Source organism: Sturnira hondurensis, unplaced genomic scaffold, assembly GCF_014824575.4.
Source record: "Sturnira hondurensis isolate 20B ecotype Veracruz unplaced genomic scaffold, ASM1482457v3 Scaffold0014384, whole genome shotgun sequence".
Taxonomy (NCBI): domain Eukaryota; kingdom Metazoa; phylum Chordata; class Mammalia; order Chiroptera; family Phyllostomidae; genus Sturnira; species Sturnira hondurensis.
In genome coordinates this window covers 37,122,866-37,149,763 of record NW_028087015.1, presented here as the reverse complement: position 1 = coordinate 37,149,763, position 26,898 = coordinate 37,122,866, and the positions used below count along the sequence as shown (strand labels likewise).

The following is a 26,898-nucleotide window of genomic DNA, read 5'->3' as shown; positions in this document are numbered from 1 at the left end:
TCGGGCAGGAAAGAGCCCCCCGACCCATTTGCTCAGGCAGCCATGGGCAGATTCCAGGTGTGGGGTGGTGACGGGCAGACCCAGTGAGGGCGCAAGGCGACAGGTTGACTGCAGTCACACATTCACGCGCAGATAAACCAGTGAAGGAGTGAGCAGTGAGACAGACCTCGCAGGCCCCAGCAGTGGGAAGCAGCAGAGGGGACCGCCATTGTCCCTTCTGACCCCGCCCCCACATACAGCATCACAACCCAGTGACTGAGTTGCCCCGCCCTGGTGAACACCTGGGGCTCCATTCCTCATACATAGCAGGCACGAACAGTCCAAAATATGGCTCAAGAAGAACTCAAAGCCCCAGAGCCGATAACTCTAAGTGACCAAGAAATAGCCAACCTCTCAGATGCACAGTTCAAAACACTGGTGATCAGGATGCTCACAGAATTGGTTGATTTTAGTCACAAATTAGAGGAACAAATGAAGGCTAAACTAATTGAAATGAAGGGAAATGCACAGGAAACCAATAGTGATGGAAAGGAAACTGGGGCTCAAATAAAGGGAGTGAACCAGAAGGAAGAAAAAAATGACCAAATAGAAAAATATGAAGTAACAAGAATTCAAAAAAATGAGAAGAGGCTTAGGAACCTCCAGGACATCTTTAAATGTTCCGACATCCAAATTATAGGGGTACCAGAAGGGGAAGAGGAACAGCCATGAGTGGAAAACTTATTTGAACAAATAATAAAGGAGAACTTCCCCAGTCTGGCAAAGAAAATAGACTTCCAGGAAGTCCAGGAAGCTCAGAGAGTCCCAAAGAAGTTGGACCCAAGAAGGAACACACCAAGACACATCATAATTACATTAGCCAAGATGAAAATGAAGGAGAGAATCCTAGAAGCAGCAAGAGATAAGGGGATAGTCACCTACAAAGGAGTTCCCATCAGACTGTCAACGGATTTCTCAAAAGAGACCTTACAGGCAAGAAGGGGCTGGAAAGAAGTATTCCAAGTCATGAAATCCAAGGACCTACAACCAAGATTGCTCTATCCAGCAACACTTTCATTTAGAATGGAAGGACAGATAAAATGCTTCTCAGATAAGATCAAATTCAAGGAGTTCATCATCACCAACCCGTTTATATGAAATGCTAAAGGGACTTATATAAGAAAAAGAAGATGAAAATATGAACAGTGAAAGGACAGCAAACTCACAGTTATTAACAACCACACCTAAAACAAAAGCAAACCAAGAGGACAGCTAGATCAGGAGCAGAACCATAGAAATGAAGATCACATGGAGGGTTAGCAACAGGGGAATGGAAGGAGGAGAAGGGGGAAGAAGATAGAGAAAATAAGTAGCATAGACGGTAGGTAGAAAATAGACAGAGGGGAGGGCAAGAATAGTATGGGAAATATAGAATCTAAAGAACTTGAGACACGTGGTCATAAACTACAGGGGGGGAATGGTGGGGGAGGGGGTGTGCAGAGTGGAGGGGAATGAAGGGGGAGAAATAGAACAACTGTAATGGCATAATCAATAAAATATAATTTTTAAAAAGTTTAATTTTCACTCTTTCTGATATATTCTTTCTTGCTTTTTTTGTACTGTCATAAATAAAAGACTAAAGGGGAACTTTACAAATAGGTCATCCAGCCACGGCTTGGTCTCACTCCATTGATTTTTGCCTGGGGTCGCTTCTATAGAAAAAAAAATTTTAGTGTCCTTGGTAACATGCATAAGAGCATTTGCTTAAATAAGTTTGATGTATTTCTGAAAGAGCGTTCAAGAATGTAATAACAGCAGTTGTTTATGGAGAGGGACATTTTCTGATTTTTCAATGAGGCACATGAATCTGCTGTTCAAAAACGTAAATTTGAAAGCATCTTTAAATAAAAAAAGAAGTAAGTGAAAGCTGTCCCCGCAAATTCAAAAGTAGCTTCAAATATGATTTAACCCTGAAATGAGCAAGTGTGGGCAGGATGTGTCTTTTCTTTCACTGGTAGACATGGCCAACTCGTATTTAAGGTGCCGTGTCACCTCAACCCATTTGGAAAGTAGAGAGAACTCAGGTGAACAGGCAGGTCTTAAAAACTGTGAGGTTCACCAGGAGCCGTGCAATTCCTACCAGCAAATTGTAAATGCAGTATGTTGGTCGTATGTAGTCAGTGACAGCCCATCTGGCTGGAAGCAGTGGACAAAGGCCAACAGGCCCCCTGGAGGGAGAGCCTCTGTGCCGTGCCTTCCTCAGCGTCTCCTCCGCCACTGGATCCCAGGTTTCAGCAAAGCCAGAGGGTACTAAACCTGAGGCTTTATGGCATCTGTGTTCCAGACCACATTGAGACACACCTCCCACTCTCTTCCAAATCCTTACCCTCCCCTAAAGATGAGCAAGGATGGGGGACGTAACCTCTGTGCCAAAATGTTTTTTCTCCTTACAGAAAGTCTTTCTGTAGTACTTGGTCTAGGCTTTGGGTTCCATTTGTCTGGTCACGTTTCTATAAAGACAATCATATCCATTCACCTCTCCATGTTTCTCGGTCGATTTTCGAACTTGTTTTAATTCAAAGGCATTTGGGGCTTTCTCTCGACAGGTGATTAAAGAAGAAAATCTACAGGAAAACAGTCAAGAAGTTGGCACCTACATGTTACTGGAGTTTGCTAAGCTGCGGGATGAATTTGAAATTATTGGAGATGTCCGTGGCAAAGGCCTCATGATAGGTGTAGAAATGGTGAAGGATAAGGTGGGTTCTGACCTGCTCTCTCTCTCTCTCTCTCTCTCTCTCTCTCTCTCTCTCTCTGTGGCTTCTTGGGTCAGCAAGAGCCAAAGCAGCAGCTTCGGCCGAAAGCTGGCTTCATCCATTCTCAGGAGGGAGCCCCAAGGACATCACGAGTGTTGAGTATGAGCCCAGGCCCTGAAGAGCTCCAGAGGGTGAGGGTGGGGGTTTGGAAAAGGGAATGGGTACTTCTCTTGCTCTTCTCTAGGCGAAGAACATCGGCGATAACTGAATAGTTAGAATTACAGATATGAGGAAGGGAGGGAATTATGTGGGGAGGGGCACATGGTTCAGAGAACTAATGGAAATGGGGGGGAAGGGCTGGGAGAAGGGTGTGGTGAGGTTAGGGGTAAGAAAACTCTAAGGTTTTGTGTGTATGTGTGTATGTGTCTGCATGGATTTCAATCTCCCAAGCCACCAGCAAAGAACATGACTTTCTGATGACGTTCCCCACTGCGACAAACTCAACATGACCACAATTGAACTTAGCAGTTTCCCAAACCAGTTATTCCTCCCAAGGTCACTGCTCCCATTTCTCATCCTCCACTGCTCTCCCAGTTGCCCAGCCTCAATACCACAAAATAACGCGCGACTCCCTCTCTCCCCTGATTTCTAACATCAGGTCCTGTAGAGCGTTTGTTTGCCCTCCCTCTCAAAGCCTTCCCTTTGCTCCTGCTGCTGCCCCTACCGTCCACGTGAGTAGGAAGTTGTCCCCCCGCCCGTCAATGAAAGGAAAGCCCAGATCCCTGCGGAGAGCAATGGCAGGAGAATGTTGGCACGGGGAGGAATATGCAGAATGATCCCCCTGTGCTAACTGTTCTCCACGGGGATTCACTTTTCTGTTGAGTGATTTCTTGCTACTTGATCTCATTTAGGAGAGTTGATGCTCAATTCTCTTCATCTTTAGACCAGACCGTGGATATAAGACTCTTTTATAAAAGCCACAACAGATCTGATTTTAACGTGATTTTAAAGCTAAGGGACAACAGGGAAATAAGAGAAATAAGAGACTAGGCCACGAGGGCTGTTTGAAGGCTCAGAAAAGTCTGTCCTGGTCCCCAGCCCAGCGGCCCCCTCAAAGGCTGTTGCTGCCTCCCAGTCCAGACTCCACAGAGGAGAGTCCAACCAGCAAGGAGGCCTTGCATCCCCCCCACTGTTCCAAACCCAACTTCTGCAGGCTTGAGGTCAAAGAGGGGTGAATCAAGATGTTCATCGGGACTAGATTTGTCCTGGTGAAATGTAGGAATCCTTTTCAATGGTGCATGGTGACATTCTAGGATCACTGAGACGATCCTACTCTTTCTCCCACCCCCTCCCAGGTCCTCCATCATCTAGCAGTCTGACAGTGTGGAGAATAGTTTCCTTATCTTAAAGCTTGACAAAAATGGAACTCTTTCAGGAGGCCTGGTCTGATTGCTCACCAGGAATGGAAGAATTGAGGAATAAGTTGGATCAAGAGTTGGGGGTGGGAGGTGGAGACTAACACCTAGAGGGAGGGTGGGTAGGAAGGAAGCCGGGAGGAGGAGAATGAGGCAGGGCCCTCTGGATGCCCTGCCCCACCCCCTACCTCACAGGGATGGAAGGGGCACATCTAGTCCTTCAGAAACCAGAGCAGGCCCTGAGCCAATGTGCACCCAACTGTGCCACAGCCCAGCTGATGGCCCTCAGCACTCAGGATAGGAGGATCCCAGCCGTAGTTCCGGCCCTGTCACCTGAGGGTCACTTTACAAGTAAAGGTGCCCAAGCTCTGCCACAAATGTCCTCAGTCGATGGATCCCACACAAGGCCCAGATGTCCACAGTTCCAAGAAACTTCCAGGTCGTGCAGAGACACCGACTTGAAACGACTAAGGAGGAGACGCTGACACTCACAGACTCCGAACAAAGGGGACACACAGAAAGGAGACAGGCCCCCATCGCAGTGTCTCCGCAGGGGTGCTGGCATGTCTGGGCCCACAGGGAGGGACCTACTTCAGATGCCTAGGGACCCAAAACAGCCTCTTGGCCCTGAAAGCGCTTACCTTCCCTCACCCTGGAGGACCAAGTCTCCAGAGGAAAGAGCAAGTTTCCCACGCAGGACAGACGAAGACTAACACCTGTCCCAGCTGCCCAGGTGCTGCTGTGGCCCAGGGGAAGCTTGGTTGCTCGTGTTCTTGAGCAAATCCCGAGCCATTTCCTGGGCTTTGAAATGAGCTCTCTACAGGGCAAAGCGAAGTGAACAGTCCAGGAGAATTTCCACAAAAACAAAGCAGACCCCAAGTTCAGCAGGTAAAGAACCAAGTTCACAGGGCAGCTTTAGCAAAGCCAAGTTTCACTGGCTGTCTGCATTTAACTTCATTCTGTCCTTAGGAATTTGGAAATAAATTGGGATAAAACAAATATTATCAATTTTTGATAATATTTATCAAAACTAAATACTGAATATTGTTAATAATATTAATACTGTTATATTAATGGTTATTGTTAATGTTAAATATTCATAATATTATTAATATTTAATAATCACCTCCCCCAAAATCCAGTTAACAGCTTTATTCAATTGCAGAGGGAAAGAGAGATTAAGAGGGAGTGAAGAACATCGATTGCTTTGGTTGCTTCTTTTCCTCTTGGATATAGTGTCTGTAACCAGTCAAACACCAAACAGAAATGTTTTGTAAATGTATTTACAGGCAAGCTGCCAGCCTCTTCCCCGTGAAGAAGTCGATCAAATCCACGAGGACTGCAAACGCATGGGTCTTATCATTGGCAGAGGGGGCCTTTTCTCTCAGGTAAGAGAAAGGCCAATGTTTATCTGTCACCTTAGGCAGGCATCTCCCTGGTGTCCCAATGCTGGTCACTTTTCTAAAGGGGTGTATTAAGGGACCTAGCCTCCCCATGGGCATAGGGCTCGGATATTGTCAAAAGAAAGTGGCAGCGAGCCTAGGGCCACTAGGGGGCGGTGTGTTCAAATGGTTTTGCTCTCAGATTCTGTGAGGATTAGACAGAGAGCAGTCTAAGAAGGCATAGATGATGACCTGTACAGACAAACCAGACGACAGAGGACCAGAGGACAAACCAGAGTATAGGTCGTAACAGTCATACAGTAAACATTTTGTCTCCTGTATGAGTTCACTGTAACTGCTGTAAGAGCCATCCTTGTTCTTAACTGAGCCCTGGGCTCTGACTGTGAACCCTGAAACTGCTAAGACTTAGCGACCTCTGTGCCCAGAAGCAACCTAACAGCACTGGCAGGCCCCGGTGACCCTGCAGGAGAGGTGGGCGACTACCCAGGCTGGGTCCTTAATGCAGAACTCCAAATCGGCCTCGCCCAGTGCCCTTCACCCTCAGGCGGCGGGGCGGGCGGGCTGGTGCAGACACCCGGGTCCTCCTGCTCGACCGACCCCCTGCTGGGAAAGCCAAGAGTGTCCCCACAGTCAGGACTGGTGTGGCGCCGCCCTAGGATGTGAGCTGTGCTGTCAGCAAAGCGCTCTTCCCCTGGCCCCCTCACACAACTGGACCTTCACCAGGGACAGGCTCTGGGGCAGAGATTTAAGGTCTAGGGGAACTTCTGCCCCGCCCCGGATTTCTTCTTATCCTTGGCCCTCTCGCTTTCCCACTGTGGACTCCGGCTGTTCTTCCCAGGCTCCACGCTGCACTCCTGCGTCCCACTCTGTTTCGGGGAACACTCTTGCCGCCCGCGCTTCTCAGAGGAGGTGGAAGCTGCAAGCAAGAGTTCTCTAGCCACTCGTGTGTCCCCACATCCATTTCTTACCTCATTTCCTAAAAGGTTCAAGCACGAGGAGTGATTCCTGTCCCGAGCCGCATCTCCCTCCCGTGCTCTCGTCCCGCACACCTTGTATCCGCAACTTCTCCTTTTCCTCAACTGCTCCTCAGCCTGTCAACCAACGGGCTTGGCGCTCTCCCGGCCCAGACCGAACCGCACCGCACCAGCCCGGAGTAAGCGCTTCTGCTAGGGCGTGCTCCTGAGGTTTTCTGACCCTGCTCTCAAAGACTTTCCAGCGCAATCAAACAGAGTAGTGATTGAAAATCCTAAGATGCACAGCTTGTAAAGACATGAAACAATTGATTGCTTACTTGATCGGTTACTCCTTAGTTACCCTGCAAACATGCAAAGCAGCGGTTGCTGCGCTGGCTGCTAAAGCTGCAATAATAAATAAGATCTGGCCTCTCCCTTCATGGACCTGTCAGGAGAGAAAGATACATCAACAGGAAATTACTATGCAATGTAGTAAGCTCATTAATAGCTATAAAAAGGAGTAGTATAGCCCCAGCCGGTGTGGCTTAGTTGGTTGGAGTGTCATCCCATGAAACAAAACGTCTCAGGTTCGATTCCTGGTCTGGGCACATGCCTACATTGTGGGTTTGGTCCCAGGTTTCGAGTCCAATCCCTGGTCAGAGCACTCACTGCATAAAGGAGAGGAGGCTGATCAACGTTTCTCTCTCACATCAATACTTCTTCCCCTCTCTCTCTCTTCCCCTGTTTCTAAAAATCAATAAGCATGTCCACAGGTGAAGATTAGAAAAAAATAGAAGTGTAAGAAGAAAGAGCAGGAACTCCTAGGCCAGGCTTTCTGGCTAAGCCAAGCCTTGAACAGTGAGATGAGCACTCCAGGCACAGGGCAGGGGGGGGCGGGGGGGTGCAGCATGCAGAGAGCACACGCACACTAGTGCAGCTGCCGCCAGAGGCTCAGGCAGTGACTGATAATAATAACAAGCCTGACTCCCCATGTATTGACTCATGCCATGCTCTCGGCGAGGCTATGAAGTAACGGCTTCGATGATCTGCATTTTACAGATGAAGACAATGAGGCACAGAGGGCTGAAGTCAGCTGCTCAAATCCCACAGCCAGTCTGTGGCAGAACCAGGGTCCAATCGCAGGCTGTCTGATTTCTGCATCTGTCCCCTGAGGAGGGCGAGGCTGAGGGCACGAGACTGGAGGCAGGTGTCCAGGTGGGGGTTGATGGATGATGATGCTTGAGCTGGAGCAGGAGCCATTGTGATAGGGGAAGTGAAGTGCACGGGACTCGGGTGTGAAGAGGGAGGGAGAGTCGAGCAGGGGTCCCTCACGTCCGACTTGGGTTAGGCAGGATGAAGATGAGTTCGGCTTTGAACAGGCTGCATGTGAGGAGCTTAGGAACATTCATTTCTACAGACAGGTCTGTGGCTCCGAGGAAAGGATTAAGGTAAATGTCACAACGTGGGAGCCACCAGCACATAAGCAGTGAGATGAGGACACCTCCTGGGAAGTGTGTCTACATCAAAAATATGGTGAGACGAAGCTAGGCACCGGCACACCCACCTTCAAGGGGCAGGCGCAGGCAAGGGTGCCTGAGTGGCGCCAAAACAAAGGGCCGAGAAGTGTGAGAGAAGCTAGGAGAGCGTGGAAGCAGGAAAGTGGGGAGGTTCCGAGGGGAGGAAGGACCATAGTGGCGACTACAGAAACGGGCCGCAGGATTGCAGGTATCACAGGTCCCCGGCGGCTTTAGCTCAAGTGGGGTTAGAAGGTTGGTGGGGCAGAAAGCTGACTGCAGTGCATTGAGATGTGCACAGAGGGAAGGCAGGGTGAAAAATAATGACCAGTATCATCAACCTGTCTTTTTAGTAAGTTTGCATGAAAGAAGAAGATGGCATTCACATGGTAGCTAGAAGGGACCAGGCGACCAACAGATTTTTATTTGGTGTGGTTTGCACTTGGATTATGAGAGCTATAAACCTGCTTGTGCCAATCGGCTGAGGGGAAGATGAGAAGAAGTTGAAGATGCAAGAAAACACGGGGATGTTTCCTGGAGGGACAGTGATGGGAGTATCCAGGGCCAAGGGCACAGGTGGATGATGTGGAGTTGAACAGAAGAGACACCTCAATCTCCGAACCTTCAGTCCAAGATACAAGGATGTGGGATGGGAGCAAACAAGTTTATAGAAAGATCTTGCCTGACAGCTTCTGAGAAGCATGAGGCAAAACTGGCTATGAAATAGAACGAGAGGCGTAGGAGTGGAGCTAGGAAATGGGGAGGAATGAAAAAGGTTTAGAATGAAAAGGGAAGCTGACAGAGAACAAAAAAAAAAAAAAAAAACGTAGGAAACAGCAGAATTTGGAGACCCTGCCTCTCTAGTGGTGTCCAGAGGCCCAACGGCACGATCTTCTTTACCCGGTCTCGGCTACCTGTGCTGGCACAAAGCAGTTCAATTACAGCCTTGATCAGGGCTGGGACTTCGGGGGGGTTGGGTGCAGCCGCAGAGGGCAGAAGGAAATTCGAGCACAGTGAGGGGGCAGGTGAGAGAGTAGTTCCGTCAACTACGTGCTCCAGGCTGGGTAGGAAAGAGATCTGAGTGGGTGATAGGTCTGCGGATAATGACAGGATGGGGAGATGGAAGCCTTCATGAAAAGGATGGTTGCCATGGGAATCAGAAATTGAATTGTTCCTAGGGAGGAGGCAGCTCATGGCCCTGGCCATGTGGGCGAATGGATGGACGCAGAGAAGCAGAGATGAAGGTTCTGGGAGGTGCAGCAACCAAGGAACCGAGCAGTGCGTGTGTTGAGTTGTATGCACAGGCTTGGAGGTCCCCCCCCCGGGCGGTGGCAGAAATGGGGTGTAGATGGGTACCTATGATCTCACGAAGGAGGTGCAAGGACCAGGAAGTGAGCAGAATGACAGAAAGGAAAAGGGACACAGCCAGGTGGTGCCAGACTTTGTACAGGACTGGAGGGTGCATGGCCCAGGATCCGCGGGGGAAAGACCCACCCATGAGGGAAAGGCGGGAGATGCCATCAGTACAGAGTTTCAGAGTCTCAGTGCAGTGCCTTGGCTCAGAGTCGCGGGTACACCGATGCCGACCGTGCCTCCCTTCTCCCGTGTCTCCTCAGACGTTCCGCATTGCGCCCTCCCTGGGCATCGCCAAACCAGAAGTTGACTTCGCCGTGGAAGTATTTCGCTGCGCGGTAATCCAACACATGGAGAGAAGAGCTCAATAAAATTCAACGTATAAAAACCCACAAGCCTCTGGAACCTCCCACTTACATTCAAGAACTCATGGGAGGACTCTCAGAACCCCTGGTGTAAGTTGTAAAAGATGCAGCCCTGTTTGTTAACAGAGTCGCATTATGTTGGTAAATCCTGCAGGAAACGGTCTCTCTCCCGAGCTCAGAGAATAAATCCTAACTAGTCTAGGTTAGTCGTGGTAATTCGATTCCCCCTTGCAATGACTGGTTTCTGCATGATCCGTGACATACTTTGGAACCGTGAACCCTGAAGGAAAATGCTGGTGCGGGTGCCGTTAGGGAAGGTTTCTGCGTGCTTCCTTCTCCATCTCCAGAAGAGATGTTTGCTTGGCCCGAAGCATCGTGTGTTCTGATGGGACCTGCTCAAATTACGTCAACCACTGTGGGGCCATGAGACCAAAGCTATGTGTGGGCATCGGAAGGTGTTACAAAGATAAGTCCTTAGTGAGGTCAGTGAGCCACTGACAAACTAGTCTGGAGCAACCTTACCTTGTGGCTTCTTGTGATGGGAGGCAATAAATTCATTGCATTAAACGAGCCTTTTTTATTTAAGTTTTCTGGTTTTGCAGCTGTAAGCATCCTGAGAAATGATGCAGAAGATAACCCAAATTCCTTTAACTCCTTTAAAATGTCAATCAGAGACTTCTCCATTTCCACTGCCATCATCCCACCCTGGACAAAGGCCTCACCCCTCCTCTTGCGATAGTCTCCAGTTCAAGAACTGCCCAAACTCTCATGACTAGAATCCACATTCACCGTGTTTTCTCCCATACGTGTTTACTACCTGGCTCAGAATCGACTTATTATTTTTCCTTAATTTGACTTTTTTCCACTAGGTGTATTTGAGAGTGACCTTTCCGCAATTGTAGGAAGTGACAAATCAGCACCACTTGTCCCCACTGGAGAGTATCATGAAAATAGAGTGGACACATAGCAGTGTGATTCAGTTTTGGCTGGAGCCAGTTAAACACTGCTGTTCTCAACCTGAGGTGAGCTCTCTTTTTGATCAAAACAGAAATTAGAGAGTATTTGAAGAGTGTTTAAAAAACACTGGCAAAGTGCATCCTCTTTTTAACACAAACAAAAAAGAACCCACAGAAACGAAAGGGAAATAGCTTTCTCAAGTGCAACGCAGTGTTCATTTCAGCTGTGCCCCCGCGTGAAGCCAGGTCCTAATGGTCTGTCTGCTCTCGGAGGTGTCTGTCTGTGCCACGAACTCCTCCTACACTCACTGCCAGATTTGTCTCCCTCAAGTACTGGTTAGAATATGGATTTCCTTTGCATAGAAGCTTCCACTTGCTCCCCACTGTCCCCTGGATGAGATCAAAACCCCTTTAACAAGCAACTCAATGTCCTCCAGTATCCAATATTAAAATAGAGAAAGTTTGGTGGAAAGATCATTGAATTAAGGGCCAACTGACCTGAATTCTAGACTCAGTTCTTCCACCTATTGGCTCTGGGTGACCTTGGGCAAGCCTTTAACCTCTTGTCAGCCTCACTTCTCCCCAGGCACATCAAGACTTGCCCTTCCCACCTGCTGAGCTTTCTTGGGAGCTGAATGAGGTAATAGATGCCAAAGTGCTTTGCAAACTAATGAGCTACACAAATAGAAAATTCTCCACTTCAGCCTACATAACCCTTCTTTCCTTCAGTACATAGGCTCCCAAGAGCAGTTTGGGGGGCATCGTTTATACTTCCTTGTCTGCTGCCCATGCCTGAACCACTGGGACCTCATTCCTGCCTCTTGTTCCTTGGAAACGACCTTCTCAAAAGCCCACCAGGGACTGTGTTATGGCCAACACTTAGTGCTTCCTTGCAATGTTTTCTCTAAACTTCTGCTCCTTCTTGACCAGGACTTCTGCCATATGGGCCTTGGATCTCAGATGGCTCCTTCCCAGTCCCTTTCGTGGTGACTCTCCCACTAAAGGCTCTGTCCAGGGTCCTCTCCCCTCCCAGGCTGTGTTCTCCCACTGACGGCACTTCTGGAAGGTCACCTTTCTTGCCCCCCCGACTGACTTCCAAATGCTCGTCTTCGGTCCCGATTTCCTCTCTGAGCCCAACCCCAAAGGCATCTCTTCTTGACTACCGTACCCATGTTGTCTCGGCCTCACACTTAAGGTCACTATTTTTCTCCAAGCGTGGGTGAGAAAAGGGGCCACATACTAACCTGACCGGCTCAGGAGAGGCCTGTGTGGCAGCCTCACAAATGCAGAGACCTCAAGTAGCCACACGGGATGGCCTGCAATTAAAACTCACTAACTAAAACAGTTGATGTGGGTAGTCATGTCCTAGGCTAGGCTCTTCCCTGACAAAAGTCAATGTTTTTCTTTTTTTTTAAATTTAATTTTATTTTTATTTTATTTTATTTTATTTTTTAATTTAATTCTTATTCAAGTACAGTTTTCTGTTTTATATTCCCTGCCCTGCCCCGCCCCAGTGCTCCCCGCCTCCCTAATCTTTTTCTTAATTAATTCTGTCTGTTGTCTTTTCACCTCTACAAAAGCATCCCCTTGGTATGTCAAAGTAATTTCCTTCCCCCGCATTCCACCCCTCAAAACACAGATGCCATACCAAAGCACTGGCCGCAAATCCCCTCATTATTATTGTTATCGTGCTAATTGCTGTGTTAACTCTCCTGTATCCACCCATGTAAAAAAAAAAGGATGTGTCTATCATTTTACTTTTTATCCAATCCCAGGGGTCACCCTGCTTCACTTTCTCCTGTGTCCCTCATCTATCACCAGTGGCTCTCGTGCGGCCCACTTACGTAGTGTGATGTACAAAGCAGGGTGCAGGCAGAACAGCCCTTCTCTGGAGCATTTTCTCTGGGGTTTCGCTTTCCGGCCATTGTCATCCGTCTGGCACAAATAAACTCACAAAAATTCCCCACAGGTTTGAATGTTTCTTACGCCAACAGAGTTGTCTTTTCGCCCTTTATATGACTAAGTCCCATGAATACTTTGTACAACGTAATCTTTCCAATATGGCCCAGTCATACCCAGGCTGCTTTAATTTGACCATCACCATTTCTCCTAAGCTATTTTGTTTTTTTGCGATAATCAACTGCCTCCTAACTGCTATCCTAAACTCCTTCCCAATTCATCCTCTACCCTGATACCAAAGTCCCTTATTAAAGGGATAAAAGTGATCCCATCTCTTATCTCCTAGAGCCTTTGAAGGCTCCCTATTGCCTGTGGAATGAAGTCCAAACTCTAGCTACTATAGTATCCAAGCACCTTCGTAATTTGTTCCCAAACCGCTATTTCATTCTTACACCAGCCATCCTCTCCACGTCACGCGGGATGGTTCTTTGTTCCCATAGTTCCCTCTACCTGGAACATTCTTCCCCCTTTTTTGTTAGAAGAAATATGGGGTCAGGAAGATTGGACAAGAAAGCCAGCCCTTGCTTCTTACTTATTCTTCAAGGACTCTCCACCTTCAATGTTCCTTTTCTTGTAAGATAAAGAAAAAGGGAAGAATGCTAAAAATATATTTATGATAACCATTTTGGAATTTAGTAAACTATGAAGAGGAAATAATAAAATACAAATTTTTAAACATATAATCTTTATTATGTTTTTCCATGTCCATTTAGTTCTCTTGTACCCCTTCCCCACAGCAATTACCACCCTGTTGTCCACGAGTCCTTCTTCCATTTTGCTCAATCCCTCCACCCACTAACCTCCTCCCCACCAGCTGTCATCTGCTCTCCATCTATGAGTCTGTCTCTGTTTTGCTTGTTAGTTCAGTTTGTCCATTAGATTCCACATATAAATGAAATCATATGGTATTTGTCTTTCTCTGGCTGGCTTATTTCACTTAATAAAACACAAAAACAAACTTAAAACAAAAGAAATTTCCATGCTGAGGCCAAGGTCCTTGCCACCATCAGGACATCCTTTCCTGGAGAGAGACGGTGAGGTTCACTGTCAAGTAAAGTCATAGGACATATTCCTTGTGGCTTCCCAAGTCCTACAGGATCCAGTGGATACCTAACAGTGTGCCTGTTAGTCTTTCACAGGGGATGTTGTACAGTGACACTCAGCAATGGAATGCCAAAAGGTAGCCAGGTCCTGGGTCTGGTCCTTGACCACGAGGCTGCATGGCTCTACTGGAGTGCCTGCTGAGGACTCCATGTGCGTAAACCATCAGTGGCATGGAGTGGGAAGGGCAAAATGGTGGCCTCAGAGCCTGTATTTATTTCTTTCACCAACTAGTTAATAAACACCATGGTTTCCTGCTTCTTTCCATTTGGAGCCGTGGGCAGGAGTTTAGTGCCACCATGCCTCCCCTTCCACTTTCTGCTCCCCCCACAGGAGGTGGGAGGGGAGCCAGCTTACATAAGGCAGGGAGCCCACATCCTTGCCAAACTCACTTTTATTTCCCTCCCCGTTAAAACTGACTAAAATGAAGATAATGAACACTCAGCTCAAGTAAACTTTTTTCCACATATTGAGAGTTAATCATGTGATTAGAATATAACATTAAAATATTGGCAACTAAACCCTTGGGATGTCAGTCTACTTAGGAGGAGATAAATTTTTTAAATCGCATCAAGCTTTCATTGTACTATTAACAATAATGATTATAAAGAGATGTAAAATAACACTCGTAAGTGGTAATACGATGATAAACTATGCTGCTATTTTTGTCATAAAACTCCATCTTTATAAAAACTGTATCAGTGTAGTTTTTAATTCTCCAGTAGCTCAAGCTGACTTCAAGAAGTATGGGAGGACCTAATTCTTCTTCCACCTGCAAGTCCCACTGAAATCCCACCTTTCCTGCAGAGAACAGTAAAAGAACGTCAGAAACTATCACAACCTTTGCCGCCTCCTCCCCCGAACAGTCACGCCATTCGTCACAGTTCACAAGGCTACTACTGGCCCTGCAACGTTGGCAGACTGCCCTGGCCAATTAAAGCTGAAGCCTTGCTTCCAACTGAGGCACAGATGGGAAGAAAGATGCAGCTTTGCCCATTGAAAACGGGAATAGAGCACCACACCACAAAGTACCACCTCACCAAAAACAAGAGGTCCACCTAACATAGGAGGGGTGAAGACAGAAACGAAAGCCCAATTCCACCAGTCCCTTCAGGCTTTGTCAGGATAAAGCAGGCCAGCTGGGCCGACTGGTGGCAGATGTAAGGAGCGCTCGGTGGAACAGAAGGCGTCATGCTGGCCACCCAGGCAGGAGAACAGCTGTGAAGAGAAACAGCAGAAACACAGTTTAATAAAAAACTGGTTGGGAGGGGCATTGGAGAGCAGCTAATGAAAACACGAACTTGGAATTACACGGGACAATGCTGGAAGGAACCACACATGCTCTCCAGTGGATTGGTTCTGGGCAAATAAACCTCTGTGAGCTGAGGCTTCCTGGGATCCGAAAGGAGGGCACTATCCCCCCAAGGAAACCTTGTGAGGATTTAAGAAAGAAAATACATGGGCAGCTGCTCAGTTAATTTCCTTAGTGCCCCTTTCCTCTTGACACAGACCTTCCTTAGGTGGGGGTTGGTTCACCCCATCTTGGGATAATGGCTATGCTTGCGTATCTCCCTCAGCTCCCTCACCCGACTCCGGACATCTTCTCCACCCCCACGGACTCAGGGCCTGACTCGGGGCTCCTCACAGAAAAACAAAAACCAACTCCTAACCGTGCTTTGGGCATTTCATCCATAGATGCCACAATGTCACCGACAGCTGAAGACTGCATCTAGCCCGCCTGAAATAAACAATCAGCCACTGATGCGCCTTTTTTATGTGAGTACATGTGTGTATATTCAGAATCAGGAAAACGAGTAATATAAAACGAGGTATGTATTTAGGGATTTAGAAACCACATGCATTGGTTTCTGTGTACTTGGCTCCCTGGCGCTGGTAGAGCACAGAGATTTTTACCTTGACCTCTTTTTCCCCTCTCTGCATACTCTACCTGGGTGATTTCCTCCATTATCTATGATGGCTTTAACCATCTGGATGCTGAGGACTGGCAAACATACCTCCAGGGTGAGCTTTCCTGGCCTCTAGGCTCCTTGAACAACTTCCCTGGGTCTTTAGTGCATGCTCCCCTCCGTCCTGGAGTGCAAATGCTCTCCTGGCCTCAGTAGGTGTTACATGAACCAACTCCCTTCTTTCTGTAAGCACCTAGTGCCAGTAATTCCCCCTCTCACCCGAGCTAGTCTCAAGCAAACTTCGGGTTCTAGCTTCCCTGCCGTCTCCTGAGCTGCCCCACCTACCTGCTGATCACAGCTTGCTTCTCTCCTCGCGCTGCCCCAGCTCTGGCTGTCATGACTGATGGGAGTTCCATGGCTGCCATGACCTGTTGGGAGTTTCATGGCTGCCATGACCTTTTGGGAGTTTCATGCTTGGCTCTTGCACACTTGGGGCCTCCCTTGTCCTTCTCGTCACCCTGTTCCCTTCCATGTTGCATTGCCCAGACCACCAGTCAAACCCCTTACCCCTTCGAGAGTTGAGCCATGCTGTTCTTGTTATCTAACCCTCTGCTCTAGCTGGGAGCCTGACTTGCAGGAGTTATTGCTAGCTACATGAAGTAAATTTTTAAAAAGCAAGAGGTAGGAGGAATGAGTAGAACTTATACCAGAAATAAAATAGTTTTAGGATTTCTTTTTCTTCCTGTGATGGCACTAGGGGGTGAAGAACATCAATATAGTATGTGAACTGTAGTGGAGGTGGCATTGAAAACCAGTGTCCTGCCTGAGCTGGTCTCCAGCTGGTTCCATGCAGCACCACCACCCACCAGGACCTGGTGCGGGGGCCTGATCCACGCACCAAGGCTGATCCTGTGCCAGCTCCACCCACCTGGGCAGGATGGCCCTCTCCATCTGCGGTAACATCCCTAGAATCAGCTCCTAGACCCTGGGAACCATCACCAGCAAACCACCTGCTTCCTTTTTTAAAGCACTATCCCACCCGCTATTCTCTTTTTAGCAGGGAGCTCCTTCCCTTCCCAGGAGCACTGCTTTCCTCCACTTGTCCATCTCGCCTCATATTTCTTCAAGCAGATTTTTTACACTCAAAGTCAACTCCTCCCTTATTCCCCTAACCCTTCCAGAGGGATTATGGAGACAGGTGGTGAGGTCTGGTACAAGGAAGCGAGAGCATCTTCATTCTATCCTTTCAGTGTACCAAAGAAAGGGAAGAAAAGAGTTTAGTTACTGTATTAAAGTTTTAAAGATTAATATTTTACTACTCTTAAAAATACATTTCAGACTTCTGGCCAAGATGGAGGCGTAGGTAGACACACTGTGCCTTTTTGTACAACCAAAATAAGGACAACAACAATTTAGAAACAAAATAACAACCAGAGCTGACAGAAAATTGAACTATATGGAAGTCGGACAACCAAGAAGATAAAATAGACACATTCATCTAGACTGGTAAGCGGGGCGGAGTCGGGCAACCAGACAGAGAGAGGTCGCAGCACGAAAAGTGGTTGCACCGGGCACACAAGACACAGTGGGTGAACCCTGGGCGTGCAGGCGGCGGCTGGCAGACCCCAGATGCAGGGTGGCAATGGGCAGACCCAGCGAGTTGGCAATTGTGAAGTGAACCACTGCACACAAGGTGGGTGACCCAGGCAGTCCCACATTTGTGTGCAGATAAACCGGGTGAAATAGGGCAGCAAGACAGACTGCGCAACCCAAGGTCCCAGCACGTGGAAATAAACCCTCAAAACACTGATTGAAAACACCTGTGGGGATTGAAGTGCAAGGAGAGACTTCCAGCCTCACAGGAGAGTTCATTGGAGAGGCCCACAGGGTCCTAGAACATACACAAACCCACCCACATGGGAATCAGCACCAGAAAGGCCCAGTTTTCTTGGGGGAAGTGGCAGAGGGAACCAAGATCCAACAGAGAGTGGAGCAAGTGCCATTGTTCCCTCTCTGACTCCAACCCCACATACAGTGTCACAACCCAGCGACTGGGTTGACCCGCCCTGGTGACCACCTAAGGCTCCGCCCCTCAAACGTAACAGGCATGACAAGACAAAAAAATGGCCCAAAAGGGCCCTGGCTGGTGTAGCTCAGTGGACTGATCACGGGCCTGCGGACCAGAGGATCATGGTTCGATTCCCAGTCAGGGCACATGCCTGGATTGCAGGCCGGTTCCCTGCAGGCCAACTCCCAGCAGGGGACACACGAAAGGCAACCATACATTGATGTTTCTCTCCCTCTCTCCTTCCTCTCTAAAGATAAATAAATAAAATCTTTTTAAAAATTAATTAATTGATTAATTTTTAAAAAATGGCCCAAAAGGAAGAACAGATCAAAGCTTCACAGCAAATACAACTAAGCAATATAGCCAACCTATCGGATACACAGTTCAAAGCACTGGTGATCAAGATGCTCACAGAACTGGTTGATTTTGGTCACAAATTAGATGAAAAAAATGAAGGCTACACTAAGTGAAATGAAGGAAAATGCACAGAGAACCAATAGTGATGGAAAGAAAACTGGGACTCAAATCAAGGGAGTGGACCAGAAGGAAGAAAGAAACAATCAAACAGAAAAGAAGGAAGAAACAAGAATTCAAAAAAATGAGGAGAGGCTTAGGAACCTCCAGGACATCTTGAAACGTTCCAACATCCGAATTACAGGGGTACCAGAAGGGGAAGAGGAACAACCACGGGTGGAAAACTTATTTGAACAAATAATAAAGGAGAACTTCCCCAGGCTGGCAAAGGAAATAGACTTCCAGGAAGCCCAGGAAGCCCAGAGTGTCCCAAAGAAGGTGGACCCAAGGAGGAATACACCAAGGCACATCATAATTACATTAGCCAAGAAAAAAATGAAGAAGAGAATCCTAGAAGCAGCAAGAGATAAGGAGACAGTTACCTACAAAGGAGTTCCCATCAGACTGTCAGCGGATTTCTCAAAAGAGACTTTATGGGCAAGAAGGGGCTGGAAAGAAGTATTCCAAGTCATGAAATCCAAAGACCTACAGCCAAGATTGCTTTATCCAGCAAAGCTTTCATTTAGAATGGAAGGACAGATAAAGTGCTTCTCAGATAAGGTCAAGTTCAAGGAGTTCATCATCACCAAGCCCTTATTATATGAAATGTTAAAGAGACCTATCTAAAAAAGAAGATAAAAAACATGTATAGTAAAAGGACTCACAATTACTAACAACCATACCTAAAACAAAAACAGAAACAAACTAAGCAAACAACTAGAACAGGAACAGAACTACAGAAATGGAGATCACATGGAGGGTTAGCAACAGGGGAGTGGGAGGAGGAGAAGGGGGGAGAAGGTACAGAGAATAAGTAGCATAGATGGTGGGTTGAAAATAGACAAGGAGGGGGCAAGCGTAGTATGAGAAATGTAGAAGCTAAAGAATTTATGACACATGGACATGAACTAAAGGGGGGAAATGTGGGTGGGAGAGGGTATGCAGAGTGGAGGGGAATGAAAGGGGAAATGGGACAACTGTAATAGCATAATCAATAAAATACATTAAAAAGTACATTTCAGAAATGCATGCTGATAACAAATGTTGGAGGACTCATAATTCCTGATTTCAAAACTTACTTTTTACAACCTATAGTAATTAAAAAAACTGTGGTATTGCCCTGGCCAGGTGGGTCAGTTGGTTGGAGTGTCATCCTGCACACAAAAAGTTGTGGGTTTGATCCTTGGTCAGGGCACATACCTAGGTTGTGGGTTCAATCCCTGGTCGAGGAACGTGCAGGAGGCAGCTGATCGATATTTCTCTCTCCCTCTCTCTGAAAATTAATAAACCTCCTCAGGTGAGGATTAAAAAAAAACAGTGTGGTACTAACATAAAGGCAGCCATATAGACCAATAGAATAAAATACAAAGCCCAGAAATAAACCTTTGCATATGTGGTCAATTACTTTTTGACAAGGATGCCAAGACCATTCATGGAAAAAGAATACTCTTCAACAAATGGGGCCGGGAAAACTGGATATATATATGCAAAAGAAGGAAGTTGGACACTCCCTTATAACATATACAAAAAATACCATAACAGCTAAAAATAGAAAACTCTTAGAAGAAAACATAGGTAAAAAATCTTCCTGGCATTACACTTGACAACAATGTCTTGGATATGGCAACAAAAGAAATAATAGGTAAATTGGACCTATTTTAAAAAATTGTGCATCAAAGGGCCCTGTCAAGAAAACGAAGTCACATGGTGGCTGAAAATCAGCTCATCCCAGATGGCTGTGGAGTGAAATACATCCCTAATTGTGGTCCCTCGGAAAAATGGCGGGCTCTGTACTCGTAAGTCTCCGCTTCCATCTTAACACCCACCAACAAATCCTACTTCCTGTCAAAAAAGAAAAGAAGAACTGAGGTCAGCCCGTAGTATGACATAATATATTGTAAATCATATATCTGATAAGGGCTAAATATCCAGAATACCTAAGAAACTCTTCTACCTCAACAACAACAGAACAATCCAATTCAAAAATGGGCAAAGGACTTGAATAGACATTTCTCCAGAGACGGACAGCTCTGTGCTGTGGGAACAGCCCGGAGGGGGCTCTCCCGAGTACGCAGACACAGGTGAAGCCCCCGGGGACTCAGCACTGACAGTATCTGACAAGTGGTTTGCTGAGGCCCACGTATTCCACAGAACAGAACACAATGAGTGGCCGGAGTGCTGTGACCAGCCTGCTTTCTCTGTGTCCTCTGAATTCGGCTTGCGATTCAGTTCAGTTGGGACTTCTTAGGCACACCCTGTGGTTCCAGCACTCGGCGGGCATGGTAGAGGACAGAAAAGGACAGGACTCCTATCCGCCCTCAAGTTGAGTCTAGTGGAAGCCCAAGACTCGTCGGCAGGGCAGCTGTGCCCCGGGCTGTGTGCCTTGTGCTCCACAGGCATCCTGTCGGACCCTGCACCACACCTCTGGGTCGGGCACCCGTGGTGGGCAGCGTGACACACCTTCCACCCAAAGACAGGTAGTCAAATCCCTGGACCTGGGCATGTGTCCTCACGTGGCAAAAAGGACGTGGCAGAGGTGATTAGGGGAGGGACCGTGCGATGGGAAGGCTATCCTGGATCATCCAAGTGGGCCCATATAACCGCAAGGTCTTTCTAAATGGAAGGAGGCGGTCAGATTCCTGACCATCAGATTCCTGATGCACCCACTGCCAGCTCTGAAAGGGCGGGGGCGCTGCAGGGTGAGGAATGCAGGTGCCTCTGGGAGCCGGGTCAGGCAAGGGGACAGATGCTTGCTGAGGGCCTCCGGAAGGAAGCAGCCCTGAGGACGCCTTCACTATAACTCAGTGAGACCTGCTGTGTAACGTCACCAAGCCTGTGGTCAACCGTTACAGAAGCTGTAGGAAACCAACCTGATACCACGCCCCCCATGTTCTCGGGGCAAGTTAAGTGCTTACAGTCACACAGCAGGTGCGTGTCAGGACTGGGACTCAGACCAGGCCCATTCACGTGCAAAGCCAAGATCTCTTCGTCCACAGCCCTCCTTTCGCTCCAGAGCAGGTCAGGGAGCCACAGGACCACACAGGCCGCCGCATAGCGTTCAAGTAACACAGACACTTCTTGGCTTTTAAACCTGTCTGTTCTCAGCTGAGGACTCCAGGGAGGTGGTGCCATTTCCAAAGCAGGAGAGCTGCCAGGCCTCCAGCAGGAGGACTTCCATGTGTGTCATGCCAGCCCCTCCCCCTCCCCGAGGATTCGCTCAGGTCCCCTAAGGAGGGCAGGGTCCGTGGGCAGCAGGACCCCGAGAGGCCCAGAGGGAGGCACTGGGACAAGGGCCTGGGGACTGGGTCCCAGACCCTATCTCTGGCCCACTTCCAGCCACCTGAGGGCACTGGCCATGGGAAGGCAAGGGCCCTGCGTTGATTATCTGCAGAGGGCAGAGCAGAGCACCACAGCTGTCCCCCCGGGGGCCTGCTCCAGGCACACACACAGCTCAGCTAACAAGTGGCTGCAGACAGACAGGACTTTCTCCTCAAAACTCCTCACAGGGATTCGCCACGTGCATCGGCTCCGCTCGTCAAAACAGAACTCAGTCCTTGACTGGTGTGGCTCCGTGGGTCGGGCCTCGTCCTCGAAGGCAACTGATCCAATCAATTTGTCTCTCCCTCTTTCTCTTTCTCTTACCCTCTCACTAAAAATAAATAAAATCTGCCCTGGCTGGTGTAGCTCAGTGGATTGAGCACAAGCCTGCGAACCACACAATCGAGGTTCGATTCCCAGTCGGGGCACATGCCTGGGTTGCAGGCCAGTTCCCAGCAGGGGATGCACAAGAGGCAACCACACATTGATGTTTCTCTTCTTCTCTCCTTCCCTTCCCCTCTAAAGGTAAATAAATAAAATCTAAAATAAAATAAATAAAATCTTAAACAAACAAAAAAACAAACCCACAACTCAAGGTGGGAGAGAAAGCAGATGCAGGTGCAGGCAGAACTACCGAATTTGTAAAAACTTTCACGGAGGGAGGACTCTGGCTCCGAGCCCCAACCCTCCCCACGCAGCGGCCTCGCCCACCTGCCTGGCCAGACGTCCCGAGGACCAAGATGGCTCCACTGAACAGAGGCAGCAAAAAGCAAACCAAGGCCCAGCCCTCAGAAGGGGCTTCCAACACTGGCTGATGCCAATTTGTTCCTTTTTTTTTTTTTCAGTGAAGGTCTAAAAAGCAGCAAAAATAGACAGACCAAAGCTTGACGTGACTAAACTATTTCATCATCTGTGTTAATAAAATGACCTGGAATTACATTAAATGCCTGAACATCTGGCTGGTCGTGGAGGGTGTGATGATGTGTGAGGCTCTCAGCTGCCTGGCACAGAGGGTGGGGCAGGACCTGCCACCCCGCCCATCCCCGACGGAAGGCCCACAGCAGCCGTCCCAGAGAGGGCAGCCCGACGTCCCTGCAGACAAGCAAGAACAAGCCTATCTGTTTGTTAAGAATGACATCCCTCAAAATGCTTTTCAATTCTTTCCAGCACAGACAAGTTTAAGTTTACATCTAAGATGGGCTGTGGACGATTCCTGGCTCGGCCTTACCCCGCAGACATACGCTGCTGCAACTAGAATGCCTGGAATGCCCGTGAGCTGTGGGGCCAGCCGTGCGGACACTTAACTCAGCAGTCCCTCTGATGTGACCCCTCCCCTTCTAGAGATGCCTCCCAAGAGGGGGAATGAAACATAAGCAGTGCAAAGGAATATATAAGGAGAACCATTAAAATATCATAGTGAAAAACTGAAAAAACGGAATGATCGTCAAGTATACCAACCCTATATAATCAGGCCCTGCAGCCTTTAAAATGATACTGGTTCTCTAAGTTGACACAGGACATGCGCATGTTAAGTGGAAAAGCAAGTTACGAAACGGTATTCAGAGGACAGGTCGTTTCTTTAAAAGTGTCTCTGCCTGCGAATCGTCTTGGGAGTGAACCCTGCAATGTGGCCACGTGCGGGATTCTAGGCAGGCTTTGTCTTCTCTGCATTATTCTGAATGGTTCCCGAAGAGGCTTTTCTAATTCCATTATTAAAACACACAATTTTCAAACTAGAGTGAAACCAGGTTTTGAAAACTGCCGCCGCTCTCTGAACCACGCAGATGCAACCCCAAAGCAGAACAGGACCCACTGCCCCTGGCAACCTGGCAGTGATACAAGAGCATGACTTCTCAGACACCCACGCAGGGCTTCCCTCCCTGTCGGGCCAGTCAATTCGAACACAAGGAGCATTGTGGGACACGAGAACAGTGAAACCTGTGCACACAGAGGCGTCCTGAAAACAAGGTGGCCAATAAAACAGAGCTTCGAAGTGCGCCTGAGTGGCCGCGACAGGTGGACATGGAGGGAGGGGTGTGGGTCTGCTGGCCAGGAGGCCTCAAGGTCACCAAGCTGTTGGCTCCTCCAGAACTGCAGGTAGACAATCCCAGCCCAGGACCCTGCTGTCACCCAGGAGGTGTCCCCGCTGCTGGTCCAGGCGTCCGGGTCCAGGTGCCCTTCTGTGGCACTTCCAACAGACTTTATGGATGATGAAACGGTTGGAAATTCAGCTCCATAATATGCTGAGATCACTGTGACCTTTGGACTCAGAAAAGTACTAGTTCTTATTAAACCTGAAAATAAGAAAAGCACCCAAAGAGATATATGAACTATAATTCCCATTTCATCTAAATGCTAAGGGATACTATGATCTTTTCATTTTTAAAAATTGTTAGAACCTCTAAGCGACGTTCAAATGGTGATCAGGGCGAAGGACAATCTGAGTGTCAGACAGCGCTGTGTCTGGGAGGGCGCTGACGGTGTTGGGCCCACGGTCTCGGGCCCACGGTCTCGCCCAGACTATCTGTGCAAACACACTGGCCGAGCCTCCTGAGTCAGGGTCACTGCCCTTCAAGGCAGTTTCCACAAGCTGGGAAGGTGGCATTACAGGTGGCTCTGCACCCGACTAAAAACCAGAATCTGAACAAAAGGGGGAATGGGTATTGAGAAAGACGAGTCACAGCCTTTGCCACAATGTGCTTCTGGAATATGCCAGGCATACAGTGGAGCGTAAGCCCTTCGACTGCCCTTTCATGTAAAAGGTGCAACATTAATTTGTACTTTTCAGAATGTCAGCTTTTGCTGACACTCATTGCATCCCTCTCTTCCTTTCCAGAATTATTTTTCTGAATGTGTTCCCCGTTGATGTTTCTGTATTTCCTCTTTATAAACATTTTTTTAAAACTACATAAATGGCACACATTTCATCTTCTGACAGCTCATTCAATGTTTTTCCAAGGACTGGCCACTGATCCTGCAGATCAAGTTCACTAAATTAACTGCTTGGCTGTTTGCCCCTTTACAAATAGGCCACAATTTATCCATTTTCCTGTTCAGAGGCATTCAGGATATTTCCCACTTGTCCTAGATACAAACAGTCCAGCTGTGAACATCTGTGCGAGTCTCCTTGCACACATGTGCGTGGGTTACCGACAGTGCTGCTTCTCCAGCTTTTGGGAGCACGTGGCCCTCCTAAGAAACCTCTGACCCACAGCAGGTGGGACCTCAGGGCTGCACCCCTTGCCCCGCTCCCTGCGAAGGCCCATCTGCTGCAACGCCCGCCCTCTGCGGGGCCGGACTACAGGGACGCACCTGTCTTCAGCTGCCGTAAACCATCAAACTGAATCCACTGTGCTCCCAAAGAAACCGGTGTGTTCTCCTTTCTCCATCCCCACCAGCACTTCATCTTAGGAGGCTTTTTGCCTTTTGGCATCTGAAAGCATGAGACAATGTCTAATTCCTGCTTCCCTGATGGTCAGTGACAACGACCCCCCTTTCACCGTGTTTGACCATTTAGGCTTCTTCAGCTCATGTATTTTACCTTTTTCAAGTGCAGTAGTTCTAAGTGTGGTCTGAGGACCCTGGGGGACCTGGGGCAGCGGTGGGAAGACAAGGTCATTCCCTTTCCTATTTCCTATCATGTGAACTTTGATTTTCTTCATATACTTTAACCAAAACTCAGGGCAGCACACTGACCACAGAAGTAAATATGAGAATCCAGCTGTCTCCTATGAAGCTAGACATTAAAGAGATTTTTTAAAATGTAAAACAAGCCCTGTCATTAAAACTGTTTTTGAAAATACTTGTTTTCCATCATTGTTATTTAACATGTATTACTTTTTAAATAAATTCTTTAGATTTAGTATTTTCATTTGTAATGAGTAAAACTAATACATATAACCTACCCACAGAAAAACTCGAGCCCTGGCTGGTATGGCTCAGTGGACTGAGTGCCAGCCTGTGAACAGAAAAGCCGCCAGTTCGATTCCTGGTCAGGGTACATGCCTGGGTGCTGAGCCAGGTGCCCAGTAAGGGGCGAGTGAGAGGCAACTGATCAATGTCTGTCTTCCTCTCTTTCTCCCTCCCTTCCCTTCTCTCTCTAAAGATAAATAAATAAAATCTTCAAAAACAAAAAAACTCTCTTGGTTTCTCAAGGAGCACAAAAAGATCTTGACACCAAAAAGCTTGTGAAATGCTGTACTGATGCATGGCTGTCATTTGGCCATGGATTTGTAGGCAGTTCTTTAAAAGAAAAGTATTCCGGGTCCTCACCCTTCGTCAGTTACATGCACTGCAAACACCTCCCCCAGTCTGGGGCTTGTCTCCTACTTACAGTGGCTACTGCCGTCCGGAAGTTTCCTGCAGTGCTGTGCTCTTACTAAGGACACGGCTCTTATTTTGGAAGAGGGAAAGTCTCCCGGGGCTCCACAGAGAACCCCAGCTGTGGCAGCACTGGGCAAACTGGGGTGAGAAAATGGGGTTTCCCCTTAATGAGACCAGTGTAAAATGTGCACCTAGGTACCTTAGAATATTCTGGTTTTCCTCAGACAAATGAAATCAAATGTCTGTGATTCACCCCAAACACCCTCTGACACCCTCTGACAAAATGTTTTCCTTTTCAGAAGTAGATTAAAAAGGATATTCCTATAAAACTTAATGCATACTTAATTCAACATGTACACTTCTGTCTACAAATACTTTAACTGAAAAAGATTTAGCTCATTAAAATTCAACCTTCTGTAGAAAGCTTTTGTACTTAAAAAGTGCTTTCATAAATACTATTTCATTTGACTTTCATTTGACCTTCAGAATAATCCTGTATGATAAATGGGGACAACATTATTCTCCTGGGAACTGAGTTAGAGAGAAGGAAAATGAAGTGCAGAGAAGCCAAACAGTTTTGCAGCATCATGCACACAGGATTAGAAACGAGATGTGACTTCCAATCACAACTGATGAGGATCCCGTAAGAATTACGGTTGGTTTTTGTCGATCAGAACGGAAGTGACCAGCAACCCTGATGGAACCTCACAGGAAGTGGAAACAGACAAAATACCTGCACGGCTGGAACACAGGAAAGCGAGGGAGGTGAAAGGGCGTTTGCAGGGCACTCTCTGTCTTTCAAGATGACTTCACACTTTTCACTGTATAATAACATGTGACTAATATGCCTGCCTATCCACTAATACTCCTATTTCATAGTCACGGGCAATTCGCCTAGTTCGGATTAGTGGAAGATGGGGTGTTCAGATACAGCCTGGGAAGAAGAGATCAAAGGCAGAAAACTGATTAGTATTTCCCCTGGAGGGACCAAGAAAGAGGGGGAAAGACAATTAGGAGG

At 47.7% G+C, this 26,898-nt stretch overlaps 1 protein-coding gene across 2 annotated transcripts in view; it reads left to right on the top strand.

Annotated features, from left to right (window-relative positions):
• Positions 1–10,306, top strand: part of AGXT2 (alanine--glyoxylate aminotransferase 2) — a 36,640-nt gene extending 26,334 nt beyond the window's left edge. The window contains exons 12-14 of one of the 2 annotated variants that reach the window (XM_037063153.1): positions 2,586–2,735; positions 5,437–5,535; positions 9,634–10,306. In XM_037063153.1, the coding sequence (XP_036919048.1) occupies positions 2,586–2,735; positions 5,437–5,535; positions 9,634–9,741 (357 nt within the window). In that variant the 3' untranslated portion in view covers positions 9,742–10,306. The remainder of the gene's footprint in view (positions 1–2,585; positions 2,736–5,436; positions 5,536–9,633) is intronic. The other variant, XM_037063154.1, reaches the window with a different exon arrangement.
• Positions 10,307–26,898: the final 16,592 nt, after the last annotated feature.